General features: G+C 41.9%; 1 protein-coding gene across 1 annotated transcript in view; it reads left to right on the top strand.

Moving 5' to 3' along the window:
* SPAG6 (sperm associated antigen 6) overlaps positions 1-25185 on the top strand; it is a 128567-nt gene that overhangs the window by 15572 nt on the left and 87810 nt on the right. The window contains exon 3 of the mRNA XM_063450782.1: positions 24300-24466. Within this exon, the coding sequence (XP_063306852.1) occupies positions 24300-24466 (167 nt within the window). The remainder of the gene's footprint in view (positions 1-24299; positions 24467-25185) is intronic.

Here is a 25185-nt window from a genome sequence, read left to right on the forward strand (position 1 = left end):
GTATGTAGAATGGGCATTTTTAATTATTATTATTTTATTTATTTTTACCAAAAATGCCCCAAATTCCTGACATGATTATACCTGATCAGCTTCTCAGCAGCATATCAAGACATTAGTGATGAAGGGAGAGGAAGTGACATAACTAATCTTGATAGACTCAACGTGATTTTGTTTCCACTTAAAAATGACCTTATGCCATTTAGAATATTATTTTATTTTAAAAAAATTAAGACTTACTGCTGCATGACCCAACTACTCTTTAGCTCGTGAACTGATGGCCCGACGTCCTCAGCAGAGTTATATTTGAAGCAGAATTCATGCTTGCTTCTGTGATTGCAAGTTGGGAAAAATCACCAAACCACTACACCAACATGAAGTATGTTAGGCTGAAATTACTTCCCTTTATATGTAGAACTTCTTACTCCCTAAAACCCTGTAGGCTTAATAAAGAACATATTAAATAAATAAAAAAAATCATTGGATGATCTGCCATAATTAAACCGTGTGAAACTACATAAAAGTATTCACTGGCTGACTAAATCTTATGACTCTCAGTTTGCTTGGAGAAGATAGAAAGTAAAGAATTTGCATCTTTTGATTGGCTAAGGATTAGTTTTTACATTTTTAAAATTGTCAAAATATTTAGCTATTTGCCCAGGAAAATAACCAGTTAATAGTGCCATTAGAGGGGAAACGTTTCAGATCTTTAATCCATCACATCATTGCATGTGTACTGTACTTGCAACTGTATCCGGCTTTCAGTATATCTATTGAGCTGAAGGACCTTTAAAAAGATTTTGACAATTCCAAAACTTGTAGAAATAATTTCCCTGAGAGAGTGTCTACATATGATGGACTCTGCTTATGTTTCTGGAGTATAGCACACCCTTCCTATCACAAGAAACCAGGTCGATTTCCACACCCATAAATGTTTATTGACCTACAGTGACCTACAACAACTAATACTTACAGCTTTTTCCATGAATGCACTTTTTAATATTCATATTTCTGCAATTCTACAAGTTTGTAAAATGCATATTCAATTCCCCTTTCCCTACTCCCCATTTTACTTTTTCAATGTGGATGTTCAAAATTTTCTAATGTTGTTCTGTTTTTTTTTTTTTTTATGTTTTGATTATTTTTTTCAAATATTTTTCTATATTTTTATTCCCTCGTATTATATGCTGCAGGATTTTAACACAACCTGAACCTAACATTGGATGTAGTTTGAGGCATGCTTGCTGATTAATGTTCTATCAATATGAATAATTCCTAAAGGATCTATAATTGTAAAGGGTCCTTCTTGAAACAGTACAACAGACCCATGTACAGTAGCAGCCACACTATGTAAAATCACTTAGTCTGGGTAATGGATTTTTTTTTCTGTAGACTTAATAAAGCATTTTATATGTTCTGTTTATAAATTGGCACTCTCTGTAGTTCATATTTTCATATTTTTCAAGTATTTCTCAAAATCCTTAATGTAATCTCATTGTGGCAGCGTTTCACATATACTCCAGATGTTGTGGTCGTACATTTTGGTTTTTACTACTTTGTGAGTGCATTTTATGCAGAATGTCCTAATAATGTATTATGGAAGTAGATTGCCTACATTTGTTCTGTACACCATTTCTTATCGTATATACATATTGCTTATTAGTCTTTTTAAAATTACACGCGATATCATTATGTCATTGCTACCATTTAATTTTCTGTTGATGTGCGGTTCTTAATTTAGAATTCAGTGTTTGTTTTTTATCAGAGGTATTGAGTCTCATTTCACCAAAAATATTAAACTTTTGGCTTATTTGACCAAAGGACATTCTTTCAGAAATCTGGAGGACTGACCACCCTTTTTGTCAAAGAAACCCCCAAAACAACAAAAAACAGACTAGCATTAAATGACCCTCCAGCACCAATACAACTAATGCATTTGATATTTCTTCCCCCTGATTAAATTGCTTTATTTTTTATTGGCATGCTCAAATCTTAATAATATTGCACAGAAAGCAGACTGCTGCACCATAAGCCACCTCTTTAGCCACGCTCCCTTATGCCAGGAAGACTTCTTTAGAAAATAAATGCATACATTCTCAGCCCCAACAGTGAGCTGCTTTTAATTTACAACTTGGCTGCAGACAGTCAGAGATACTACAGACAGGCTTTACTTGCCTTTTTCCAGAGACCAGACTCTCTGAGCTGCTCTCCTCTCCTCCTCTTGTGACATCACAGAAGAGGCATGCTCTCCCCTGCGATAATCCAATCCAAAGCTCCTCATAAAGGCGCATTGGGGACCCAATGAGAATGCGCTGGCAGGGCCGCACGCACTTTCAAGCTTCCCCATAGGAATGCATTGTATTCATGCGTATAATGCTTTCCTATGGGCTTAAGCATCACATTACTGAGTTTTGCTTAGTCAGTGCAATGGAACTGCTCCTAGTGGCTTTAAGTATGACAGAGGTGGATTTAACTCTGCAATGTAAACATTCCTTTATTGACATTTTAGTCTGAGTTGGATTGCCTCTTTTTAAACTCCTTCTCCTGTGTGCATTTTGTACATCATTGGAAAGGTTTTATGTACAAGACAAAAAGCTTCAATAGTTGGCAAACTTAGTGGGAAAGATTTAGTACCCTGCAAAGTGATTTCTCGTTGATTAGCAATACGGTGATTATTGTGTCTTAATGTAATGTCTTCCATTTCATTTCTGTTAAAATGGCTCTGTCACCCCAAACTTACCTTTTTCCTATTGTTTCCTCTTTCAGAATCTGGTCTTAATTTGTTAATTTCAGATCCATTTCTTTTTAAAATATAAGACAAAGGAGTGACTAATTTGCCTTATGTACTTTTCCTATGCTTGACTATCTTGACAAAGGGCGGAGCTTAAAGTGAATCTTTACCCCAGCCTGTGACATCATGGCTAATTTCCCTATAGCCTGCACTAATGATGTTGGGGGGGAAAATGAAGAACTTGACGGCGGTACCTCCCCCTAGTGTCCACCTTTGTCAGGCATAGAAAAAACAATGAGGAAAAGTAGACCCTATTGTATCAGTATATAATTTGATTGGATTGGAATTTCTGTCAAATTCCAGCACAGTCAGAGTATTTCATAATGATTCTATGGTGGGAGGGGGTTGACAGTGTTGCTCTAAACCACAAGGCAAGCTCCACTTCCTTGTCTAATATATTTATTAAAGGGACACTATAGTAACCAGAACACAGCTTATTGCATTTGTTCTGGTGAGTAGAATCATACCCTTCAGGCTTTTTGCTGTAAACACTGTCTTTTCAGAGAAAACGCAGTGTTTACATTACGGCCTAGTGATAACTTCACTGGCCACTCCTCAGATGGCTGCTAGAGCTGCTTCCTATCTCAGTCTTGCCTAGTGTGCATCACAACATATCAGTATCTCCTTCTTCTGCATGCAGACTCTGAACTTTCCTCATAGAGATTAATTGATTCAATTAATCTCTATGAGAAGATGCTGATTGGCCATGGCTGTGTTGTGCTGGATCTTTCACAGTCTCAGCCAATCCTATGGGAAAGCATTGTGATTTTACTATATTTAGGGAGGTAAGAGAGGGCCAGGGGGGCTAGATGGTGGTTTTAACATTATAGGGTCAGCAATATGTTTGTATACACATACACAGAGTGCAGTGTGTGTGAGCAGTTCATTGTGTCTGTGTGTAAGCGGTGCAGTGTGTATGAGGGGGTGATTGATTAAAAACATATTTTTTTTATTATTTTAAAAGAAAAAAATTATATTTATGTCTCCCACCCACCCTTACTACCTTTTGGCCAAGGAAGGGTACATTGCACTGCCTGGTGGTCTAGTGATGGCAGGGAACTTTAGCATGCAGCTTCTCTGGCTGCAGGCTAACTTTTCTCCTTTCAAGCTGGGCGCTGTGAACTGCCTGCTCGCAAGAGGAACTCACAGCCTCCCGGGTCCTTTCATAACTCTGCTGCAGTGAAGTACCTTTGGGCTGGTGAGGGAGATCTTTGATTTCCCTACTGTCCAGGGTAGGCAGACAACGAGGTTGGTTCTGAATGGGCTGGCCGGGGAGATGAAAGGATCTCCCATGTCGGCCTCAAAGGGCATCCCTAGGCAACTGCCCAGCATGCTCATGCAGAAAGATGGCTTTACTTCATGAGGGAGCCGGACGGAGTGAGTGTCCCAGAGTGGGCTAGATATCTTTTTCTACTCCTTTCTCGGCCTGTTGGTTATCTGTCCGTTAAACTGTCTGAGTGAGTTCTACTAAGGACCCAAGACAACATTTATAATGGCCTGTAACACACCACCTATGTTTGACAGTTTGTGAGTTAGGTTTGTTACTTGCAACAATGGCTAACCACTACAGCTTACTGAAAGCTCGTAAGCCAAGTACTCTCTTCAGCTTTTTTTGAAAGGGGCAAATGTTCTCACATTCGGCCAGTCCTCTGAGCCCTGCATTGTAAGAGTTACCAGAAATCCCTGCTTAGGAGTTTCCTTTTTTTTCTGGCATTTGTTGATAAGCTGTAGTGGTTATAGTACTTGGAGTGGTCCTCCAATTATGAATGAAGTAAGCAGAGCATTTTGTTAGCATCCCTTTGGGCAAGTGACCTAAAGTCATATCAAAGGCCTGTAGAAGACAATCTCTCAAAAGTAGGGGAGATGTGGCAGATTTTGTAGAGATCAATTAGTTTGCCCTTTAATTAACCCACATATTAACTAGTTTGTACAGACACGCATTTTGTAATTGGGGAAATCATCTGATATATGCGTGTACACCCATAGGCGTATACATGACTTGTATACCAGGTTCATCATGACATCTGGACGTCCGTAATACTGTTGTGTGTGTGTGTGTGTATCAAAACTATATAAGTAGGGGGGCGGAGCCTGGACACCATACCGAGCAGACGTGTCTAACATGAGCTCCAACCGAGCGGGCAAAAAGCGGGGGCAACATGGCCCAAAGTTCATCACGGGTGCACCACCCACGTCGGGGGTGCCCCGCTGAATCGATAGACACTACCCCGAGGCCCGTCGGAGCAGGGAGCACGGAGATCCAGGCGCGGCCTACTGAGGCAGGGGAGAGGTGGCCGCTCTCCTCGGCACTGAGGCCCTCCAGAGATTTGACTTCAGCCTGCCCCCCCCCCTGGACCGGTGGGGGTGATCCCGGTCCACCAAGCGGAGACGACCCGAGGCGGGCCAAAGTAACGCAGGCCAGCCTGCGGGCAAAGCGCGAGCACAGAGCTCCACCCAAGATGGCGGAAACCATGGGTGCTGAGAGCCCCACCAACGCTACACATGATGTCCTGGCGAAGATTGACAGACACTTTGCACTGTTTTGGCAGCGGCTAGAGTGCAGACTGCTTCAGCCTGCCCCATTTCACAGTGATGACCCTACCAGGCAGAACCCACGACCAAATAGCCGGCCAGCAGCCCAACACCAGGACACCCGATCGACACCGCGGAAGGCGCCAAAGCCCCGACTGCCGCCGGGTCGCCCTTGCACAAGGCGCAGGCGAATCAGTGCCAGGCAGCAACACAGGGGGAATCCCAGTGCAGCAATGCGGAGTCCAAGACGTAAACCCTGGCGCACACTACAGCAACCAGGTCCTAACCAGCCGGGAGAGTGAATACTGCTGCAACGCGGAGAATACTCTAAGAGGCACCCAGCGCGTAACCAACTGAACACCGGCATGGCCCCGATTTTAAGAAAAAGCGGTAAACTCCAAGCGATACCCACAAGCAACCTCACCATCACCTCACCAAGTGAGCATACCGCCCTCAGACAGGTCACCCCCATGCCGGACAGATCTGTACTGGCTGGCATAGGCTGACCGGGGCTCCGGGACTGAGCTGTGAGTAAGGCCCTTGGCTGCTCGCCATCACAACATGGCAGCGCAGGGGCTTATCATATATATACATTGTCTGAAACCCCAGTATTATCTACCAGGCTTATCTACCACATGCACACCTAATGGGGGGGCATACTGCTAGAACACATCTTACTGTGAATACTGTTTAAACCCTAACCATAGGCCTACCAACGTATTAATATCAAGTGGGCAGACCATACACACCAATTCTCAGCCCATCCACAATATACATTAACTCTTCCAAGCCATATGACCAATAATGTAGTCAGTTCAATGTCATGCCTATCAAAAATGATGATCGTTAAGCATAAATGTGTATAAGACAGGATGTAACTTTTTATGCAGCCACCATATCTTATGTCTTGTTAACTGTTGAACCTTGTTTGTGCATGGAACCAGTGGTTCTTCCCTCAAAGTTTAGCTAGCTCGTGTCACAGCATCTTAATTTCATGTTTAGAAGTGAAGCGAGGTCACGCAATGTTATGTGTATGCCTAAACACCGAAAATCGTTAAGGTTCATTATATACTCTACTTTTATAAAAATGTGCTAGACTAAACATGTACCTCTTTGTTTAAACGTTGATATGCGCTGGAGGATTGCCTTTGGGGTACCCCATGCGCGACTGTATTACACCTATGCACTACAAAAATAAAGAATTGAGAAAAAAAAAAACTATATGTACCAAATGTAAAATACAGTGAATGACTCCATTTTAATTTGTAATTACACTTGGGAAAATGACTTGAGGCTGTGATTTAAACAGCACGTAATCCTATTCCGCTATCTTGTGTTTACAAGTATATTCAAATTAATACTGTGTGTATATCAGGGCTCTGCTTTTTTTTGTTGCAACTGTAGGAATTCTATCTTCTAATATCCCCTCTGTTTGTGACAGAATAGATTGCAAGCTGTGTAATGCAAACAGTCATTGTGATTTGTCCTATGTTTGCGCTAAATTGTATATTTTGTATAACAAGAAAATTTGTATTTTCCATTGAAAACAAGGGTTGCTTATTAATGCAAAATAAATCATTTTCAAAGTCAACAGTTTGGTTTAAGATGAAAATCATTTTTTTTCCTGCAAATTGTATTTTTTTCACCTTATTTACCAGCTGAATGATCTGTAAATAAGCAATCTGACATGACAGTGAGCCTTGTACTGTAATAAGTGCATGTCCCTAGTGCATCGAGAAATACAAAGCGAGTCTGATTATCTCCATTCACCTTGGGGAATAGGGGTCCACATGTCAGCGTGGGGAGAGCTATACATCTGTTTTAATGCAGTAAAAGCAGCAGGGAAGCAACAGACAGAGAATACTGAGTATTTTAAGCAATACAGAAGTTTCATACATGATTACTTTATTCGAAAGACCACCGTATTTTATGCCCCTGAATACAATGACAATGTGTTTTTAGTTGAGCAACCCTATCCACATGCTTGCAGCCTTAGGGCATTTTTGAGGGGTGGGGGGGATCTTGGAAAAAAAGATCTCACATTATAATTGGCTTAACTAACACATTTTGGCAATGTTTCAGTGATGTTCTAGAGCAGGAATGGCTAACCCTGGTCTTTAGGCATAGTGGAAAATATAGTTCACAAACATCTGCAATACCAGCATCTATAATGTTAAATAATATTTAAACACTATAGTGTTAGAATTGCAAACATGTATACTTAATGCCATAGTACAGGACTACCTATTAGCCCCCCCAACCCAGAACAATGTAAATAGGTGAGCTTTACTTACCTTAAAGGGAGACTTCACTGCCTAAATCCCCCCACCCTCCCATTAAAGTAGAAATCACTGTTTATTAGATATACTTCCAATGTATGCATTTGACTATGCATTTTTCATTGTGGGTTTATCTAAAACTGCTTGCAAAAGCTGCAGATTTATTGTCTTACGTCTTTGAAAGACCTCCTTTTCTAACCCCGTCCAGACTTCCTGTGGCTGTCCAATCACAGACTTCCCAATTCACCTCTTTGATCGCGATGAAAAATGATTTTAGTAAATCCAGCTGCTTTCCCAGAGGGAACCGTTGGGAAGGCAGTGCACACGTGCTACAAATCGCCACATCAAGCCAATTAAATGATCTCAATGAGAGTCATTTGATCTATAGTTTGATTCTGTTATGGTAGTGGAAGTGCCTCAAGGGCCTTTCAGGAATAGAGGCGTGTTAAACCTGCAATGTAAACATTGGCGTTCTTGCAAAACAACATTGTTTTAAATTGCAAGGTTAAAATGACATTATCACTGCACCCAGAGCACTTTATTGAGATGAAGTGGTATGGTTGCCTTTTTAGTGTCCTTTTAATAACTTTAATGGGTGCCTTCACTAAAAAATGACAAGTAAGTCTTTTGGTACGAAAATTTATTTTGCTCCTAATGTGGGTCTATATTACAATCCAGAAAAAGAAACAAGACAGCGAGAGCAGATTTAGACACTGTATCCAAAAGGAAGAGTGCAAGTCTAAACTCGTGGTCTTTGGTGGTATAGTAGGTATTAGTTTACCTTGTATATACTTTATTTATTTAGCATATATCTATTTTTATTGTTTTTCTTTTGGCCTCACCTTCTGTGGGTATACTCATATTTATTTGTAGATTAGTTTCCTACGTGGCTATATTTATATCCAGGTGATGCACGGGGTCTCAGGTCCTGCTTTAGATTGAGACCTCTTAGCATCTTTCTCTCTCTTTTGTCTATATTACAATCCAACATTGGTAACCAATAATGTTTTCTGACTTTTGGTTAAATATCAAAATAATCACAATCCAAATTTCATAAGCCTTTTTTGTTTTCCTTTTTTTTTTCGGGTAATGTTGTTGATTTCTGAAAATGTCTATCAACGTAAAACCAAGCCTAAACTGTGATTTTGTTGTGAAGCTTGATAGGCCAAAACTTCAAAATCTTTTTTTTTTTCTTGACAATTTGGTGTTTAGTTGGGTACATCTTTGTCCATTAAAAATATTTGGTTTGTCAGAAAAAGCCAATAATGATGAATCCTCTCTGGATTTTGAGATTTTTTGGATGTTTGTATTTATTTAACAGTTCTTGCAGAACATTTACAATTTAAGCAAAAAGAACATTGGTAAGTATAAAGACTGGGGGATTTTGTAAGGTTTAGTGAAAGGAGCCCAATAATGCAGCAGGTAGCTGTGGTGTATTGCTAAACTATATCAATTATGTAGCATACACATATAAAATCTGGTACCAAATACATGGTGCAGATTGGTAATAAGCTTATACGTTGTCATTAAAGTCAAAGATCAGGTCTCGTAGCACTGGTTCATAAACAAGAAAAGAGGCTGTGGGTCCAATGCAGGTAAGAGTACTTAAGTGAACTCTACACAAAGCACAATATAACCGAACGAGGAGGTCTGTTATATACGGGAGATGGCCTTCCTGGCCAGTTTGCGGGCCGCAAGAAGATTACGGCGCCGTTACTACAGGGAAGCAGGCTTGCCTTAATGCTGTGGCGCAGAACAGGTCAGGCCGCGTCACCCTTGAGACATGTACTAGTCCAGCTTCTCCACAAGGAGAGAGGGGGATGCAGCGCAGAAGATCGAGGTAAGCTGGAGGAAGTGTAGGAACTTGACAGACTGATGCAAAAGGAGAAGAGAACCTTTCCTGTGGGCTTCAATTGCCTGTAAGGTACTATGCATGAAAGACAATGAATTTACAATATAGAGGTGGATGGACTCAAAGAGCAATTTGTCTTCTGGGCAATGCAAATACGGCTGTCAGGTCGGAGAGTTGCAAAGTACTCTTACTCTGTTATCCAAAGTCATTGGTGAACACAGATTTATGGTATATACTTAAATCCCTCTTCCCTTAATCCTAGAGTCATTGGCAAAGCAGGATTTAAAATTTAGTAAAATGTGTAGTTTCCCTAGGATTGATGTTAAAAAAGACCTCCCTGCTAAAAAGCAACTTTTTGGGAGAAATATGCTGCAATGCCAGAATAAAACGATTCCATACTCTAGTGAGTGATTCCTTACTGAGCAAAATAAAACAATAAACTATGTAAACAAAGGCAGTATTATCAAGTATAAAACAGATGCCTACCACCTCGGGAGCAGCGAAGAAAGAGTGAGAACATCCCAAATCTTCAGTTGGTGTCCAAAATGATTACCCCTACTCAGAATATTAAATTAAAAAAAGCATTATGGTTGTTTCTTGTTTGGCAGTTAGGAAATAATAGCTTCCTGTTATTAGAACATTTTGGGTTGCTAGTTCTCAAAAGGACAATATGGAACTGTACTGAAATGATTTCATTGGCTTTTCTCATTACGGTTTGGATCATTTATATGCTATACTCTAGTGTAGGAGTAGTCACTTCAGGTGTTGTGGACTACATCTCCTATGATGCTTTTCCGGCATTATGGCTGTGAGAGCATTCTGGGAGATGTAGTCTGTAACACCTAGAGTGCCAATGGTTGCCTACCCCTGCTTAGTGACCGTTGTAAGGATATGGGAATTTGTTGTAGTGTGATTTGTAAAACTGGCCCCCCTGGAAGACTCCGGAAGTGGGTTTGTGTTTCAAGCTTATTCACTGTTTAGTTATGAAAATAATTATACTATTTATAACCGTTCAGGGATTCTTACAGTTGTATTCTATGTATTGCCTTTGTTACTTATGATATACAACCTGTGATGCTAACATTTCAGTTCTTGCCATTTACATTTTTTATGTAATATAAATTCCATTGCTTCTTCTGCAACCAAATAAGTATGATATAGGTTGTTATGGTAGCCATTGGTAGCGCATAAGTGGTAAGTTTATTCTAGGTCAGTAGTTAAAATAGATTATACTTTAATTCAATGAGAATGTCTTTATGGACGGCTAAGCTGAATGCACAGATCTGTATTGCATATTGTGTAGTAATTAGAAGTGGCTTTGAGTGTAGAGTCTTGTGAAACTGGGGCCAGTGACAGAACTCAATGGTTTTGCGTTGATATGACATTGGGATGCAGAGGTGAAGTCAGCTGGAAAATTGCTGAATGTATATTTCATATTATTTTCTGTTTAGTATTTTTGCTAAAAAGACGATTGATAGCTATAAACCACAAAGGTTTGTTGATTTGCACATTAGTATTTTATAGGCTATCCGCAGTTACAGATTGGTAATCGTTTCTTAATTGTACTGATTTATGTAAATCAAATAGACTGCCAAATATGGCAAGAGCTCTTTAATATGCTTCTAATTGTATTCAAATGAATACAGTTATCTAAATAAGTCTACAGTATGCTTTCTGTGCTAAAGTCCCACATGCCAGTCCCACATGAAAAGGAAACCACAAATACGGCTGGTATACAGATTTGGGCACATCCATTGTACTGCTTGTCCTGGAGGAGGCAGAAGTGTTTTTTAGATCAATAGATATTTAAATGTATACCGTTTGCTGGTGATCTCACCAGGGCAATATATAGATTATATTTGTATAATCCTTTTAGAAATGATCTCAAATTATGGGAATATGGTATATAAAGCCAGTAAACCACCAATAGGTCACCTTTAGAGCAATTCAGGTAAAAGTTTGGTTTTATCTGTGGATTGTGCAATCGTGCTCCAGCTTGTGTTAGACATAGCACCCTTGTTAATTATTCCAAAGAGACACTGTGGTTTTGAAGATGCCAATAATCAATCAACCTAAAGTACAGACCCACTGTGACTTTTATTGCTTATCTGCATGTGTAATAGGCATTTTACTACTTTAAGAATAAGCATAACAGTAGAGAGTAATTATGGAGGAATTGAATTAAAGCTTTTGCCCAGTATTGATAAACCAGCACGGGCTAGGGATGGGCTCTTGTAATACTTATGGCACGATTAAGGTAGCCTTTCCTAATTTGAAGAGGGCTTTCATTCTCATAAAAATGAAAGCCTTCTGTTTAGATAATATATTCAGTGGAGGTAAGGCATTAATTAAAGGACAACTGTCACCTCTAAGCTATTCTTTAATATGATACTTTCATCAAGTTTTAAAGGAAATCAATTCAGTTAAATAAAGTTGTAGCGGAGTTCCCTGTACCTCTGGCTGGGTACCTCCGCGAAGGACCGCTTCCGAGCTGGAACAGGGGACAAATCTCAGCACTTCGGCCCACAGTCGCCGTAGCTTGACTGGGGTCCTGGAACCGCTCCCTCCTGGAGCCGAATGAGGAACTCTCTCTTGACACCCCCAGGCACTGGACGACACGCAGTCCTGAAAATCATAATTTGACCGACCGCACGCATGGTCTCCTAGCCGAAAAAAGTTCCATAGAATCGCGGCTAAATGCCGCTGGGGATCAACCAGGAACCGCGAAGTCTTCATGCCGAATATAGTTCCAGGGCTTTCGCAGCTAAGTCCCCCTGAAGTCTATTCGCGGTTTTGGTCCATGCAAACGGTCGCCAGGGAGTTAGCGTTCGGTTCTATGTGTACGAATGGAAAGTGCCGAACCTGGGGAACAAGGGGGAATAAAATATGGGTCTTTACAGTCAATGACATGGCCCATAGTCGGTGGGCAGGAGGCTGGCAAGGAGGCTCCTCCAGGAGCTCATGGCAAACTCACGAGGACAGGGGAGTTTGTCACAGAAGTATATGTAAAAACTCATCCCTACCTTAGTATATGCCAGGTTCCTTCAGTCATTTAGATAGACCTTGGGTCAGACAGTGTTTTAAAACCAGCAGTCTGTATGGTTTCCCTGCTTCACCCCCTGTACACTGTAGGGGCTTCATCAGAATGACTGACAAATTCAAACACTGTCTTACCCAAGGTGTTTCTATATGGCTTAGATTCTATTACATATACTTTATTTAACACACAAGCAGTTTTCTTTCAAAACTTGATGAAAAGATCATTATATTAAAATATAGTGTTGATAATGCCTCCATTCTGACTAGGGTAATAAGATTATATAATCCTTATGTTCTGATTGGCTAGTCGCCATTGCTACTACCACTAGTGCTTTACATCTAGATCACATATATTATAGTCTATAGAGGTGTGGCCGACCCTGTCCTTGTAAAAGTTTTACCCACTTGGAACTTATTCACTGCCCCCCTGGTTCGGCTCTTTCCCGTCTGCCGAACATGTGCTCCCTGGCAGATGGCGGGCATATTGTTGACCGAATGACCCCAGCGGTGGGTGGCCGCGAACGACGTCGGCTACTTGACCACACGGCTCCCGGTCTTCTTGCAAGACTGTTTTATTCCACTTGCCAACCTGCCAGAAGTTTGGAGGGGAAGTACTACAAACTATTTGGATCAATCGCTCCCAGAGAACCAGGGGAACCTGCTTTTGTTTGGCCACAGGAGCTCCTGATATTTGACCGCTGGAACGGTTTTGGACTTAGTCCTCGTCCGGCCGTTCAAAACTTTACCCTGGTGGCGATCGAACAATTCCTTATGGATCCGAGCACTATTTTACTTTTGGGGTGTTTTATGTTTTATGTTCAGCTCTCTGCATTTGGGAGATAATAAGTTTACCGGTCAGTGACTCTGTTATCTCCCGGACACAGACGCCTTGGCGAGCAATATGTACAAGACAATGGAGACCCCATGCTGGGGTATGTGCATAAAAGGCTAAGTTTTCCTGAATAAAAACAGCTGTACTCCCAGAACTATGTGTCGTATAGTTACTGAGAGAGAGAGAGTTATATTAACTGATCAGCGATTCTTCTAGCAGAGAAACCTATTCGTGGTATTGGAGTTCCGCTACAAGAAGGACAACCGTTTGTATTGCAGCCCAGTGAGACTATCCTCAGTTCTCTTTATGGGCAGTGTGCTTAGTTTACAGATTATTGTAGTTGTTCTTGTGTGTTTTGTCAGTCCCTGCAGACTTTTTTTTTTTTTTTTTTTTTTAAATTCTTTATTTTTGTTGTGCGGGTGATTACAGAGCATTGTCATGCGCCACAACAGCGTTCGTTTACTTAAAGACACATACATAGGTTAAACATGGCATGATAAACTTGCACAATTTTTCTTTTTCGTAAAACATGCGAAGCTAAGCAGTTTTGTCTAAACGTTAGCAATCTATTTGATATCAGGTTAGCTCTAAAACGATTATTACCAGGCTAGGTATACAAGCTTAAACTATAAGGTTGCTAATAATAAAACAGGTTTGCCAACTGAAAGTGGAATCCTAAGGCTCTAACAGATCTGTGGTTGCTCAATTACAGGAAATAATACCACTGGTTAGGTAGCTTAATCAGTATAGACAGTCCATTAGGGTCCCCTAATAGAGTTAGTGCTGATAACCCACAGCCCCAGCATGTATGGCTTGCTAATGTACAGCGCTGACCCCTTCTGAGAAGCGACATAAGAATTTTAAGGTAAGCTATTTAAAGCGAGTGTTCTATGACATTAGCTTCATAGGGGAGACAGGACAAGGATCATAAGCTACTGGCCTATAAAACAGTCTATCTCCGACATATTTACTTGGGTCTGCTCAGCCAATACCCGCAGGTGGAAGGCAATTGATCATGTGTGATTGTCCATTATGTTGTGGACGGCATGTTGTAGTGCTGAGTCGGGCAGCTGCAGGAACAAGCTTCCAGCTCTCCAGTGTTGCGGCAGGTTTCCCGCCATGCAGGTAATGCTTGCCTCTTCCAGGTCGGCTCGCCGAGACACGTTGGCGGGGAGTAGTGCGCGGCCACCTCCGCGGCCCCTGTCTTCCTCTTCTCGGGTTCAGGACGCGACGGCTGTGCGCCCCCTGCATCTGGTGCTTGGGTCTCCCGCTTTGTGATGCCCCATGCTGGCCACGTTTGCCTGGACCCGCCTCGTGGTGCTGGTCCGCGGACCCGAGCAGGGGGAGTTCGCCTGGGCTTGGAGGTAAAGTGGTGAGCGTGCGTGAGCTCAGCTTCGTCCAGAACTGGGCGCACAATCGGTCGAAGGCCTGCAGGAGCGGGTCAGCATAGGTAGTTGCTTGTGGGAAGGGCTGTGTAGTCTGTGGTACAGCAGCCATCTTGGGTAGCAGGTTACAGCCTCGTGTATCACTTAGGTGTTCAGGCGACCCATAGGGGTCCACATGAATGTGCCAGTGGGGACCGGGATAACCCCCACCGGTCCAGAGGGGGGGGGACAGGGCTCAACAGCAGGGGCTCTTCAGTCTCGGGCAGAGGATCGGCCGCCTCCTCTGCCTCGAGTATGTCGGCAGGCCGCCGAAGTTTTGCCCGCCAAGAAAGCCGGCAAAGTGGTTTTCTTGTTCGGTAGGGTGCTCCTTGGTATTAATGTGCAGGTTTATGCCAAAAGTTAAATGTTTGAGTCCAGGATCAGGCTATTTGGAAGCTTTGCATGAGGAGCTCCGGTATCATGCGTCCATCTTGGTCGGCCTTCAGGCCCCGCCCCCCCCCCTGCAGACTTTTTAATGCAAACACTGCCTTTTTAGAGAAAAGGCATTGTTTACATTGCAGCTTAGTTGGACACTCCTCAGATAGCTGCTAAAGGTGCTTCCTGGGACATTGCTGCAGTGTCTCCACGCTCTGCATGGAAACACTAAACTTCTATAAGGAGATGCTGATTGGCCAAGGTGGTGTTTGACTCTGCCCCCTTCCAGCCTCCTTAGCTAAGATAATCAGAATTGACGTTCTCTGCCAATCCACTGCTCTCCTATGGGAAAGCATTGTGATTGGCAGAGATAATCAATTCTGGTAATCTTAGCCAAGGAGGCAGATCAGACGCAGGGCCAGATGTGAGGAGCCCTGATGGAAAAAGGTTAGGAAATCACATTTCTAAACCAAAGCAAGCAGGCCCATTACCTAAACGTGATTTTAGAACGATAGTATTGGGAATACACGTTTGTGTGCTGACACTATTGTGCCCCTTTGATACGATCACTCTCTAATCACACTCTGCACACGGTTTGCTTATTACAAGCGCAGGTAGTCGTTTTAACGTAGGCACATACACTGTTCTGCTATTTATCTCTGTAACTGTACAATGTTTTATGTGGCTTATGAGTAAGGATGCCATGCCCCACAAACCACAAATGTTCGCAGGCTATCCTTTCAGTGCAAAGTTTGGGAAAGTTCCTCCAAAATCTTGGCAGAGAAATCAGATAATTGAGGCATGTTCATGGAAGCCAAAACTACTAGGGGCACACAAAAATATTTATTCCAGCCAGCCCAAAATGTGACTTAATAAAGTTGTCATGGTGATAGAGCACGACATTGAAAGAGACTTAATGAGTTTATGAATAGTGTAATTGTAACAAGTGAAAAGTGTTTTAATCTCTGTTACTCTTAACAAGAATATTTGTTATTGATCATGACAGTTGGAAGAAATGTAGACCGTGAGTCCATAATTACATTTCCTTTGGGTGGAATATACAGTTAATGTATGATTCACATACAGTGGAATGAAAATATTCAAATTCAATAATAGTATGTGACTTTTCAGTTCTATTTGAAAATTATTTGGATTAATTCAGTTGCACTGGGAAAAAATGTGTTGAACATATTATTGCAATTTAGCTGTTAAAGCTGACCTGACATGTGTCTGCCTACAATGTTAAAGTCTTGGGGGAAAAAATAAAATAGCTAAACCAATGTCTGTGGCAGAACAGCAATCCTATGTGCAGCCATGTTCTCTCCCTGCAAGTGCTGGTGGCTATCTTTACAAACGATTGCGTCTCCCTGTTCTCTTAAGACTGCGGATGTAAGAAAAATATTTATATGCATTCAGGTATATAGTTGATATAGTTATCTGATTGGGAACTCTGTCAAGCAGACTCTTCTGTTCATCATCTCAATAAATTACAAATTCCTCTTAAATTTAAAATTTCCCCAGTTAGGTCTGCACTGCTTGAAACCTACTGTCTATGCTGAGTGAAATGCGTAATCTAATTTGGTAAAAAATAGATAGGATCCAGTTTTGCTCAAGGAGTCCTCATTCAAAGTGGACATTGAGCTACTTTAGATTTTCAATAAAGTCTACTTTTTACAAATTCTGATCTGGAACCGTGCAAAAATATAGCCTAGGTTTGGTCCCCATCTTTTAAAATATTATCCAGATCTAAAGATACCTAGAAATACATGTTGGGAAATCTTGTGAGGTTTAATGTACAGGGAAAGAATGAAACCGGACGTTATTTGTACTGCCATACTGTAATACAGGGTGAATGAAACCTTACTAGGGTAACAACTGGATTCATGGATACAACTGCATGTGTCTGTGTGTATACCTTTCAATTTCTATTTAGTTTTATTGGTTTGTCTCTTGTGGTTTGATTCTAATGTATGATATACTTGAAACAAGCTCTACAACAAAAAAATCTGAACATTTTCATTCAAATATATACTTTGGAGTGTTCCAGAGAAGTGATAATTCCCCTTTAGTGTTTTTCACTTTATTAATTAATTTATGTAAATCTGCTTTGAGCCATTCTTATTTCTTTCAATATTTTTTTCACTATTATATAGGCTTGAGAAAAATCCCAAATTAATGTTGTATTTAGTTATAAATATTTTTGTCACTTTATTACACAACTTTTCTTTTTTTCCTAATTGCATTTGCTTTCTGTCTTGTGCTTATTTAAATGTTTTATTCCAATGTAGATTGTATATATATATATATATAGGGTGCATGTCATGGTGAAGGTAATAGTGCCATATAAAAACTGTATATTATTTATTTTACACAATTAAAAAATAGATTATAGTTCAAGCTACGGTTTAGCCTGAATCCATCATACCATAACATTATTGATATAACTAAGAAGCTTGATATTACTTACGTTGACTTACCTATTGATTGTTACACTGCACTATATGGTATAGCTGGTTGTTACTAATTAGACTTGCATGTTTACTTTACAAAAAATGAGACAGATATGAGTATAATGACCAACTACTTGATTAACGTCTTGTCTTATGCACTAACTCCTTTATTTTTGTTCACATTCTGTACCGCATAACTCAATGTCTCAATAAAATAAAGATTTACAAAAAAAAAAAACTAAAGGGCTAATACACCCAGACTACTTTATTGAGATAAAGTGGTCTGGGTGCTTTTACTGGTCCTTTAAATTAAAAATTTAAGTGGATTCCCAAGTAAGTATTTATTTGCTGATCATTAGGTGATTTCAAGTAGCCTTTTTCAATGTAAAGCTGTGTTTGTGTTTGTGCGTGCACTGTTCCTTTAACTGTATTTTGTATATGTTTTAGTCTGTCTGCTATTCATATGAAAGGCATTTAAATAAAGCTGTTACTTACCAAAAAAAAAAAAAAAAAAATAGATTAAAATGTTTGTGTTCCTTTTAATTAGGAGTAGGAGGACTTGCATGTCCTGATCTGACCAAGATTTGTGAGAGTTATACTTCCATGAAACAGCTGTCAGTTGTGGCTGTTGTCCTTAATTCAGCTCTCTTTTGAAATCCTGGTACAGGTGATGGGAATATAGAATCATTCTTTATCTCAGTCTCACCAGCCTTTTAATAGCAGAGTGACTGAATTAATAGCATCAGACGCAAATTGCAGCAGCTACCTTGGGCAGGCGGGATCATGTATAACGTGTATTGCCCAGAGATTAGTGCAGTGCCCAATATTGGTCACACCTTATGTTACATTTTTTAATTCACTTTTGTACATCACGTACTGTGCATTATGGAATTAGAAAATATGATCTGACTGTTGAAATAACAGGCAAGACATGTGTGTAATGCATACTTGTGAGCAGTGTATTGTAGGAAACGAATGCCATTACGGCCTTCTTTAAGCATAAGACTTAAGTTCTTTAAAATGATATGTTTTAGATGATGTTTTCCTTCCTTGTAAAAGAAAATTATTTTTAATTAAGGTATTTATTCATGCAAGATGTTATATGAGCATAGTTACAGTTTGGGTGCTACGAGTGTCCCCCATCTACTTGGCTTGTGGTGTCATGAAGATCTCCATTTACATTGCATTACAACTTTTGAGGATATAATGGTCTGAATTGTACCCGAGTTATTAGGTTAAAGGGGCACTCCAAACACCTTATTTTAGATCCTCCGTTATTGCACATATTCTGGGGAAATGTTTTTTTTCCCCCTCTCTTCCTGCTCACAGGTGCCTATAAGTGAATATAAACCACCTTCTCAGTGACGGACGTCACAAACAGATACTATTAGGGATGCACCGAAATTTTGGCTGCCGAACTTTTCGGCCGAAAATGGGCCTATCCCATTTAGTCCGAAAACGGATCAAATCCGCTGAAAATAGGGCAGAGTGACTTGTCAGGTCCTCCGCCTGGTGTGAGCTGCAGACTGTGCTACATAGCCTACACAAATCATTTTGGGGGGGGGGGGGGGGAGAAAGAGAGTCATTTTTGGTCAAGGACATCCTGTATTTTTCGGCCCAGAATTTTCATTTTGGTGCATCCCTGGATACTATACTTCTCAGAGGCCAAGCCAAATACAAATTCACACCATACAAATTCACATCTGCCCTAGCAAGTTCCTTCACAATCTATTCTATAAACTAATAAGAGATAAGAGATACAATGTTTCTACTGTCAGCTTAGACCAGTGATGGCGAACCTATGGCACGCGTGCCACAGGTGGTACGCCGAGCCCTCTCTGTGGGCACGCGGCCACAGGTCCGCCATCACTGCAGAATAGGCGCCTGCCTGCCCGAAACGGCAGGCGCCTATTCTGCTTCCGGGTCGGGAGGCAGGGGGAGGGATCTGTGTAGCAGCTCCCCCTGTCCTCCCGCGCGATGCTGTGTGGAGCGTTGCCGAGCGTTACCATGGCAACGCTCCACACAGCATCGCGCGGGAGGACAGGGGGAGCTCATGGCAACGCTCCACACAGCATCGCGCGGGAGGACAGGGGGAGCTGCTACACAGATCCCTCCCCCTGCAGTACTTACCACCACCGGACCACCAGGGATGGCTGTGCCCCCCCCCACACTTCATTGGAGGTAAAAAGGAGGGGGTGGGATACTAACACACCACCCCTACTCCCCCAGCACCACCCCTACCCACCACAGCACCCTACCCACCACAGCACCACCCCTACCCCCCCAGAAGTACCCTTACCCCCCTGCAGCACCCCACCACCCAGCACCACCCCTACCCACCACAGCACCCTACCCACCACAGCACCACCCCTACCCCCACAGCACCACCCTACCCCCCCCAGCAGCACCCTACCCCCCAGCACCACCCCTACCCACCACAGCACCCTACCCACCACAGCACCACCCTTACCCCCCACAGCACCACCCTACCCCCCAAGCACCACCCCTACCCCCCCCAGCACCACCCACCCCCCAGCAGCACCCTACCCCCCCAGCACCCCCCCACCCCCCCAGCACCACCCTACCCCCCAGCACCACCCCACCCCCCCAGCAGCACCGTACCCCCCCAGCACCACCCCACCCCCCCAGCAGCACCCTACCCCCCCAGCACCACCCCACACCCCCAGCACCACCCCACCCCCCCAGCACCACCCCTACCCACCACAGCACCACCCCTACCCACCACGGCAACACCCCACCCCACCCCCCAGCAGCACCCCTACCCACCACAGCACCCCTACCCCCCCAGAAGTACCCCTACCCCCCAGAAGTACCCCTACCCCCCAGCAGTACCCCTACTCCTCCACAACATTACCCCTACTCCCCCACACACAGTACCCCTACTCCCCCACACACAGTACCCCTACCCCCCACACAGTACCCCTTACCCCCCACAGCACAGCACCCCTCTCACACACATACAGCACCCCTCTCACACACATACAGCACCCCCCACACACACACACACACAGCACGCCCCCCCCACACACACAGCACCCCCCCAAACACACACAGCACCCCCCAAACACACACACAGCACCCCCCCAAACACACAGCACCCCCCAAACACCCAGCACCCCCCAAACACCCAGCACTCCCCCACACACACCCAGCACTCCCCCCACACACACCCAGCACTCCCCCCCACACACACCCAGCACTCCCCCCACACACACCCAGCACTCCCCCCACACACACCCAGCACTCCCCCCACACACACCCAGCACTCCCCCCACACACACCCAGCACTCCCCCCACACACACCCAGCACTCCCCCCACACACACCCAGCACTCCCCCCACACACACCCAGCACTCCCCCACACACACCCAGCACTCCCCCCACACACACAGCACCCCCCACACACACAGCACCCCCCCACACACACACAGCACAGCACCCCCCCCCACACACACAGCACAGCACCCCCCCACACACACACAGCACCCCCCACACACACACAGCACCCCTCATTTACACATACAACACGCACCCTCCCCCACACACACGCACCCCCCCCCCACACACACACGCAATTGCCGTGTTGGCACTTTAAGGAAAAAAAGTTGGCATGTATTGCGGTTTCGGCACTCGGGCTCAAAAAGGTTCGCCATCACTGGCTTAGACTGTATAACAAGATCTCCCAACTAATGTGAAGTCTGGAGAGGTACTGCCTACACAGTATACTGTGAAATCTTCTAATGCCAGAAGTTCTTTTATTTTAATCCAGAAACAATTTCTCTGTCAATCTGGATGCTTCCCCATTAACTATTGCATTGCCAGTGTGATGTTTCTGAAGTACTCATTTGTACACAATTATTCCAGAGCATAAACAGAACACTAAAAATTGTTTGTTTGTTGTTGTTTTTTACATTTTTATTGTGTATGTTAAATACAGCATGGGTGCAATCAGCATGGGTGCAATCTCAGCCACGTGAAATTTGTCATGTGATACATACAGTTTCAGGAGTGTATATGAAGCATTCACTTTTTTTTTTTTTTTAAAGATAATACAATTTAAAAAACGTATAGATCTCACTTAACTATCAAAGTAGCTCTCTTAACAGATTTTTGAACTGTTAGAAGTGTTGCAGTCTTTGGAAAGAGTTAAAAGTGGATTGAAGAGAGGCAAGGCTGGCTTGTTACAGAGGCCTTTAATAGGAACAGTTGGTTTAAACACTGGTTTGCTTCCTTGTGAGCTATTTCAGCCCACTGTGCACATTGTAACACTTTACAAGGGAAGTTGATCTTTTGAGCTCCAAGGAAGAGAGAAACGCTCAGTCTGAAAAGCAGCTGTTCCTCTGAGCTATGTGGCAGTTATGGCGTCTCCTTCGCTTGGGCCATCAAAACGTTGATGTTAGAACTGGGTTACAGAGCTCAGCACACGAGATTCCTCAAACTTGGATTATGTACAGAATAATAAATCAGATTCTTTTTAGAGCCTCCAGGGAAATATTTTTGTTTGCAACTTCGGAGTCCAGTGATAGAATCTCACCATTACAGTCGGAAGTTGGGATGTGATTTAATTACTGTGGCAGATTCCCAACTAAACTGTAATTTATTCATATGGGATTGCTAGCTGAACTTTTAACAAATTAATATTCTTGTCTTAAGTCCAGTTTCGGCCATGCAGTTGCAGCCTTGCTAGAAAATAGATCAGGATTACATAACCTTTTTTTTTGTAAAAAAAAAATGTGTTTCTTTGTAGAAAGCCACTTCTTATTTTTGGCCAGAGAACCTCCAAATTACATAAATGTCCTTATTTGATGCATGTATTTCTGAAGTTGGAACAAGTGATCACTTAAATCTCTAACAATACATTTTCTTGGCTTTCTTAAAATCCTGATACCGACATAGTATTATGATATGCAATTCCTAATGCTTTCCTACCGGCCAAAGAAAAATAAATATTTTGGAAAAAGTGGCGCTGGCTTATACATGACTTTTTTCTGCTAGTGTTGAGTCATGTTTTTATGGTACTGCCATTTAAATGAAGTTCGTGCAGTTTGTTATCCCATCTTTAATAAGCCACAGATGTGCATTATTGTAATCTTTCCCCCACCCTCGGTGTGCATTGAAGTGGCCTTTTACCTGAAATTTTGTTTACGTGGTTTCATTTAAAACAACATTCTTAACCACTTAATGCTATATTCGTTTTTATATAGTGTCCGTTACAAAACACCTGTAAATACAAATAGCAAAATGTTACCAGGAATAAATCTGTAACGTTGCAGGGATAGGGTTGTAAGTGAGTAAAATGTGGGCATTCATAAAGAACCAGAGGGCTTATAAAATATTTAAACATCTGCCTGATGGTTGCCCAACACCCTGAAAATCTTGAAAGTGTGTGCATAAGCAAAACAAACGCCACTAACTGTTCCCCTTATTTGATGACATGTGGATGACGTTGCATCCCACTTAAACTAACCATTCCTTATTAATCCTCTAAAGAAAATTGAAATAGCTTGATAACATAACATTTATAAAGCAACAAATACACATATACCCAAATGTTTGCTATTTGAACATGCTTTTAGAAACCTACTCGCACGTCAGTGTTGATTTGGAACTACCAGACAAAAGTGATCAAATTGAAAACACTCATACGATACCTGAAGAAAACCAGGAAGTGTTATTGATCATATCCCCCCTCTCCTCCCTACCCTGTATCTTCAGAGTAGATGCTTTTGAATTTTCTTTACATGAGTTATGGAGAACTGACAGTGTAGCCAAACAGAGGAAAAGCCAGTTATATATGGTCTTTGAGACGTGATGAGATAAGTTGTGTCCAGTTCTGGAGATCTTGGCTTGGAGCTGACATACCAAATGTCAAACAGTTAATACAAGAAAGAGATACTAAAATGATGTATTATATTTCTCATAGGAGATTACCAGGAGACATATTTGAGGGGAGAGAAGTAAAATAAAATATTAAAAGGGGATGACTAAAGGTATATGAGGAAGCAAACCTCACCTGCAAAAAAACTGTATTTAGATGGAAACGGTCATTACCCTGGAATTTACACCAGTGAATATAAAACATTGAAAGTCACCTTTAACCTGGGTTAACATTCATTTTTTTTTTTCTGCATGTGAAGCGACATTTGCTTGGTTTGTATTCCTAACACCGTAGTGTTTCTTTAAATGTTTCAAATAGGATGTCCGCACAATATTGTAAACACCACTTAGAAGATCTGCTGAGACTATTAATCCGCTAATATTAAATAAATATGAGCAAAAAGGGTGTCAGGGAATTGCAGACTGAAAATGTTAAGCTGTTTAGGGTTTAGTCTTTCACTTGGGAGAATTCCAGAGTTTCTGTAACATATTTTAATGGTATAAATTAACTTTTTATATTTTGCTTATTATTGTTCACACTTACTCCTCATGGTGAAGACCAGGATATTTGTTTGGGTAATTAGAATTCCTACTGCTAATCGCGTAGTTGAAGGTATTCATTTAACTCCAAAACAGGAACAAAATGTTGCTTGATTGTTCAGTTTTGTTAATTCACAGACTATTTTATGTTTTACTGGTAGCTCATAAAGATAGTGTTATGTGAAATATTTCTTTAATTGCTCTCTAAAACGTGTAAACCTTACAAAGGATCAAGTGTATTAGCACTCCTCATACAGCTTGTATTTCTCTTTTTCTCTCCTGTTTCTTAGGCGTTATGTCTCTGCTACGGCCCCTGCTCTTGGACGTTGTCCCAACTATCCAGCAGACCTCTGCTTTGGCTCTCGGGAGGCTAGCCAATTATAATGATGATCTGGCAGAAGCAGTTGTTAAAGGAGACATTCTCCCACAGCTTGTGTATTCTCTAGCCGAACAGAATGTAAGCAAATACAATTGCACTAAAGTGAATTTTTTTCCATGCCTGATGTTAGTTAAGCCTTTTTTTATGTAATGTCCTAATAAATCCAACTTGAATTGCCTATAAAATGCTCTAAACCTTTTGTATCTCCTTCTACTCCATTACAAGCACAGCTTGTAGATTCTTGATACGTTTTAGGTCTATATGTTTCTTCTACTAGATTATTTCCATTTTCCTGTGTGTAGGCCATTGTGAGGCATTTTTACGCAAAATATATTTTACCCAGCTGGTTATTACTGTGAGATGAATCAGCAACATACAAAACAAACACACACATGTGCCCTTATACTGTACAAGATGGGTGACCAATAAGAAAATGAAATGTATACACCTCAGGGTGGGTTATCAGTGCCCTTCACTGCAGCTCAGAGGGAAACCATCACTTATTCCCCAGCAGGCCCTTCTGACACCCAATATACTTCCCAGAGCTTTCTTGGGTAGACCTTGGTAGTGACAGCCCGCCATGAAATCAGGCGATAGCCAGCAGTGAAATGAATGATGCTCTGCTATTACAACATTAATATTGAATAAAAAATGTAAAATGATCACTGTGTATTAAATATATTATAATGGCACTTCACTTCTTTGTAATGCAGTCCATCCTGATTCAGATAGCCCAGCACTTGCTGTCTATTATTGTGTCTGGTTTTAACTGACGTTTTGGAAGTGAATCCTTTTTG

Source organism: Pelobates fuscus, chromosome 4, assembly GCF_036172605.1.
Source record: "Pelobates fuscus isolate aPelFus1 chromosome 4, aPelFus1.pri, whole genome shotgun sequence".
In the NCBI taxonomy this organism is placed as follows: domain Eukaryota; kingdom Metazoa; phylum Chordata; class Amphibia; order Anura; family Pelobatidae; genus Pelobates; species Pelobates fuscus.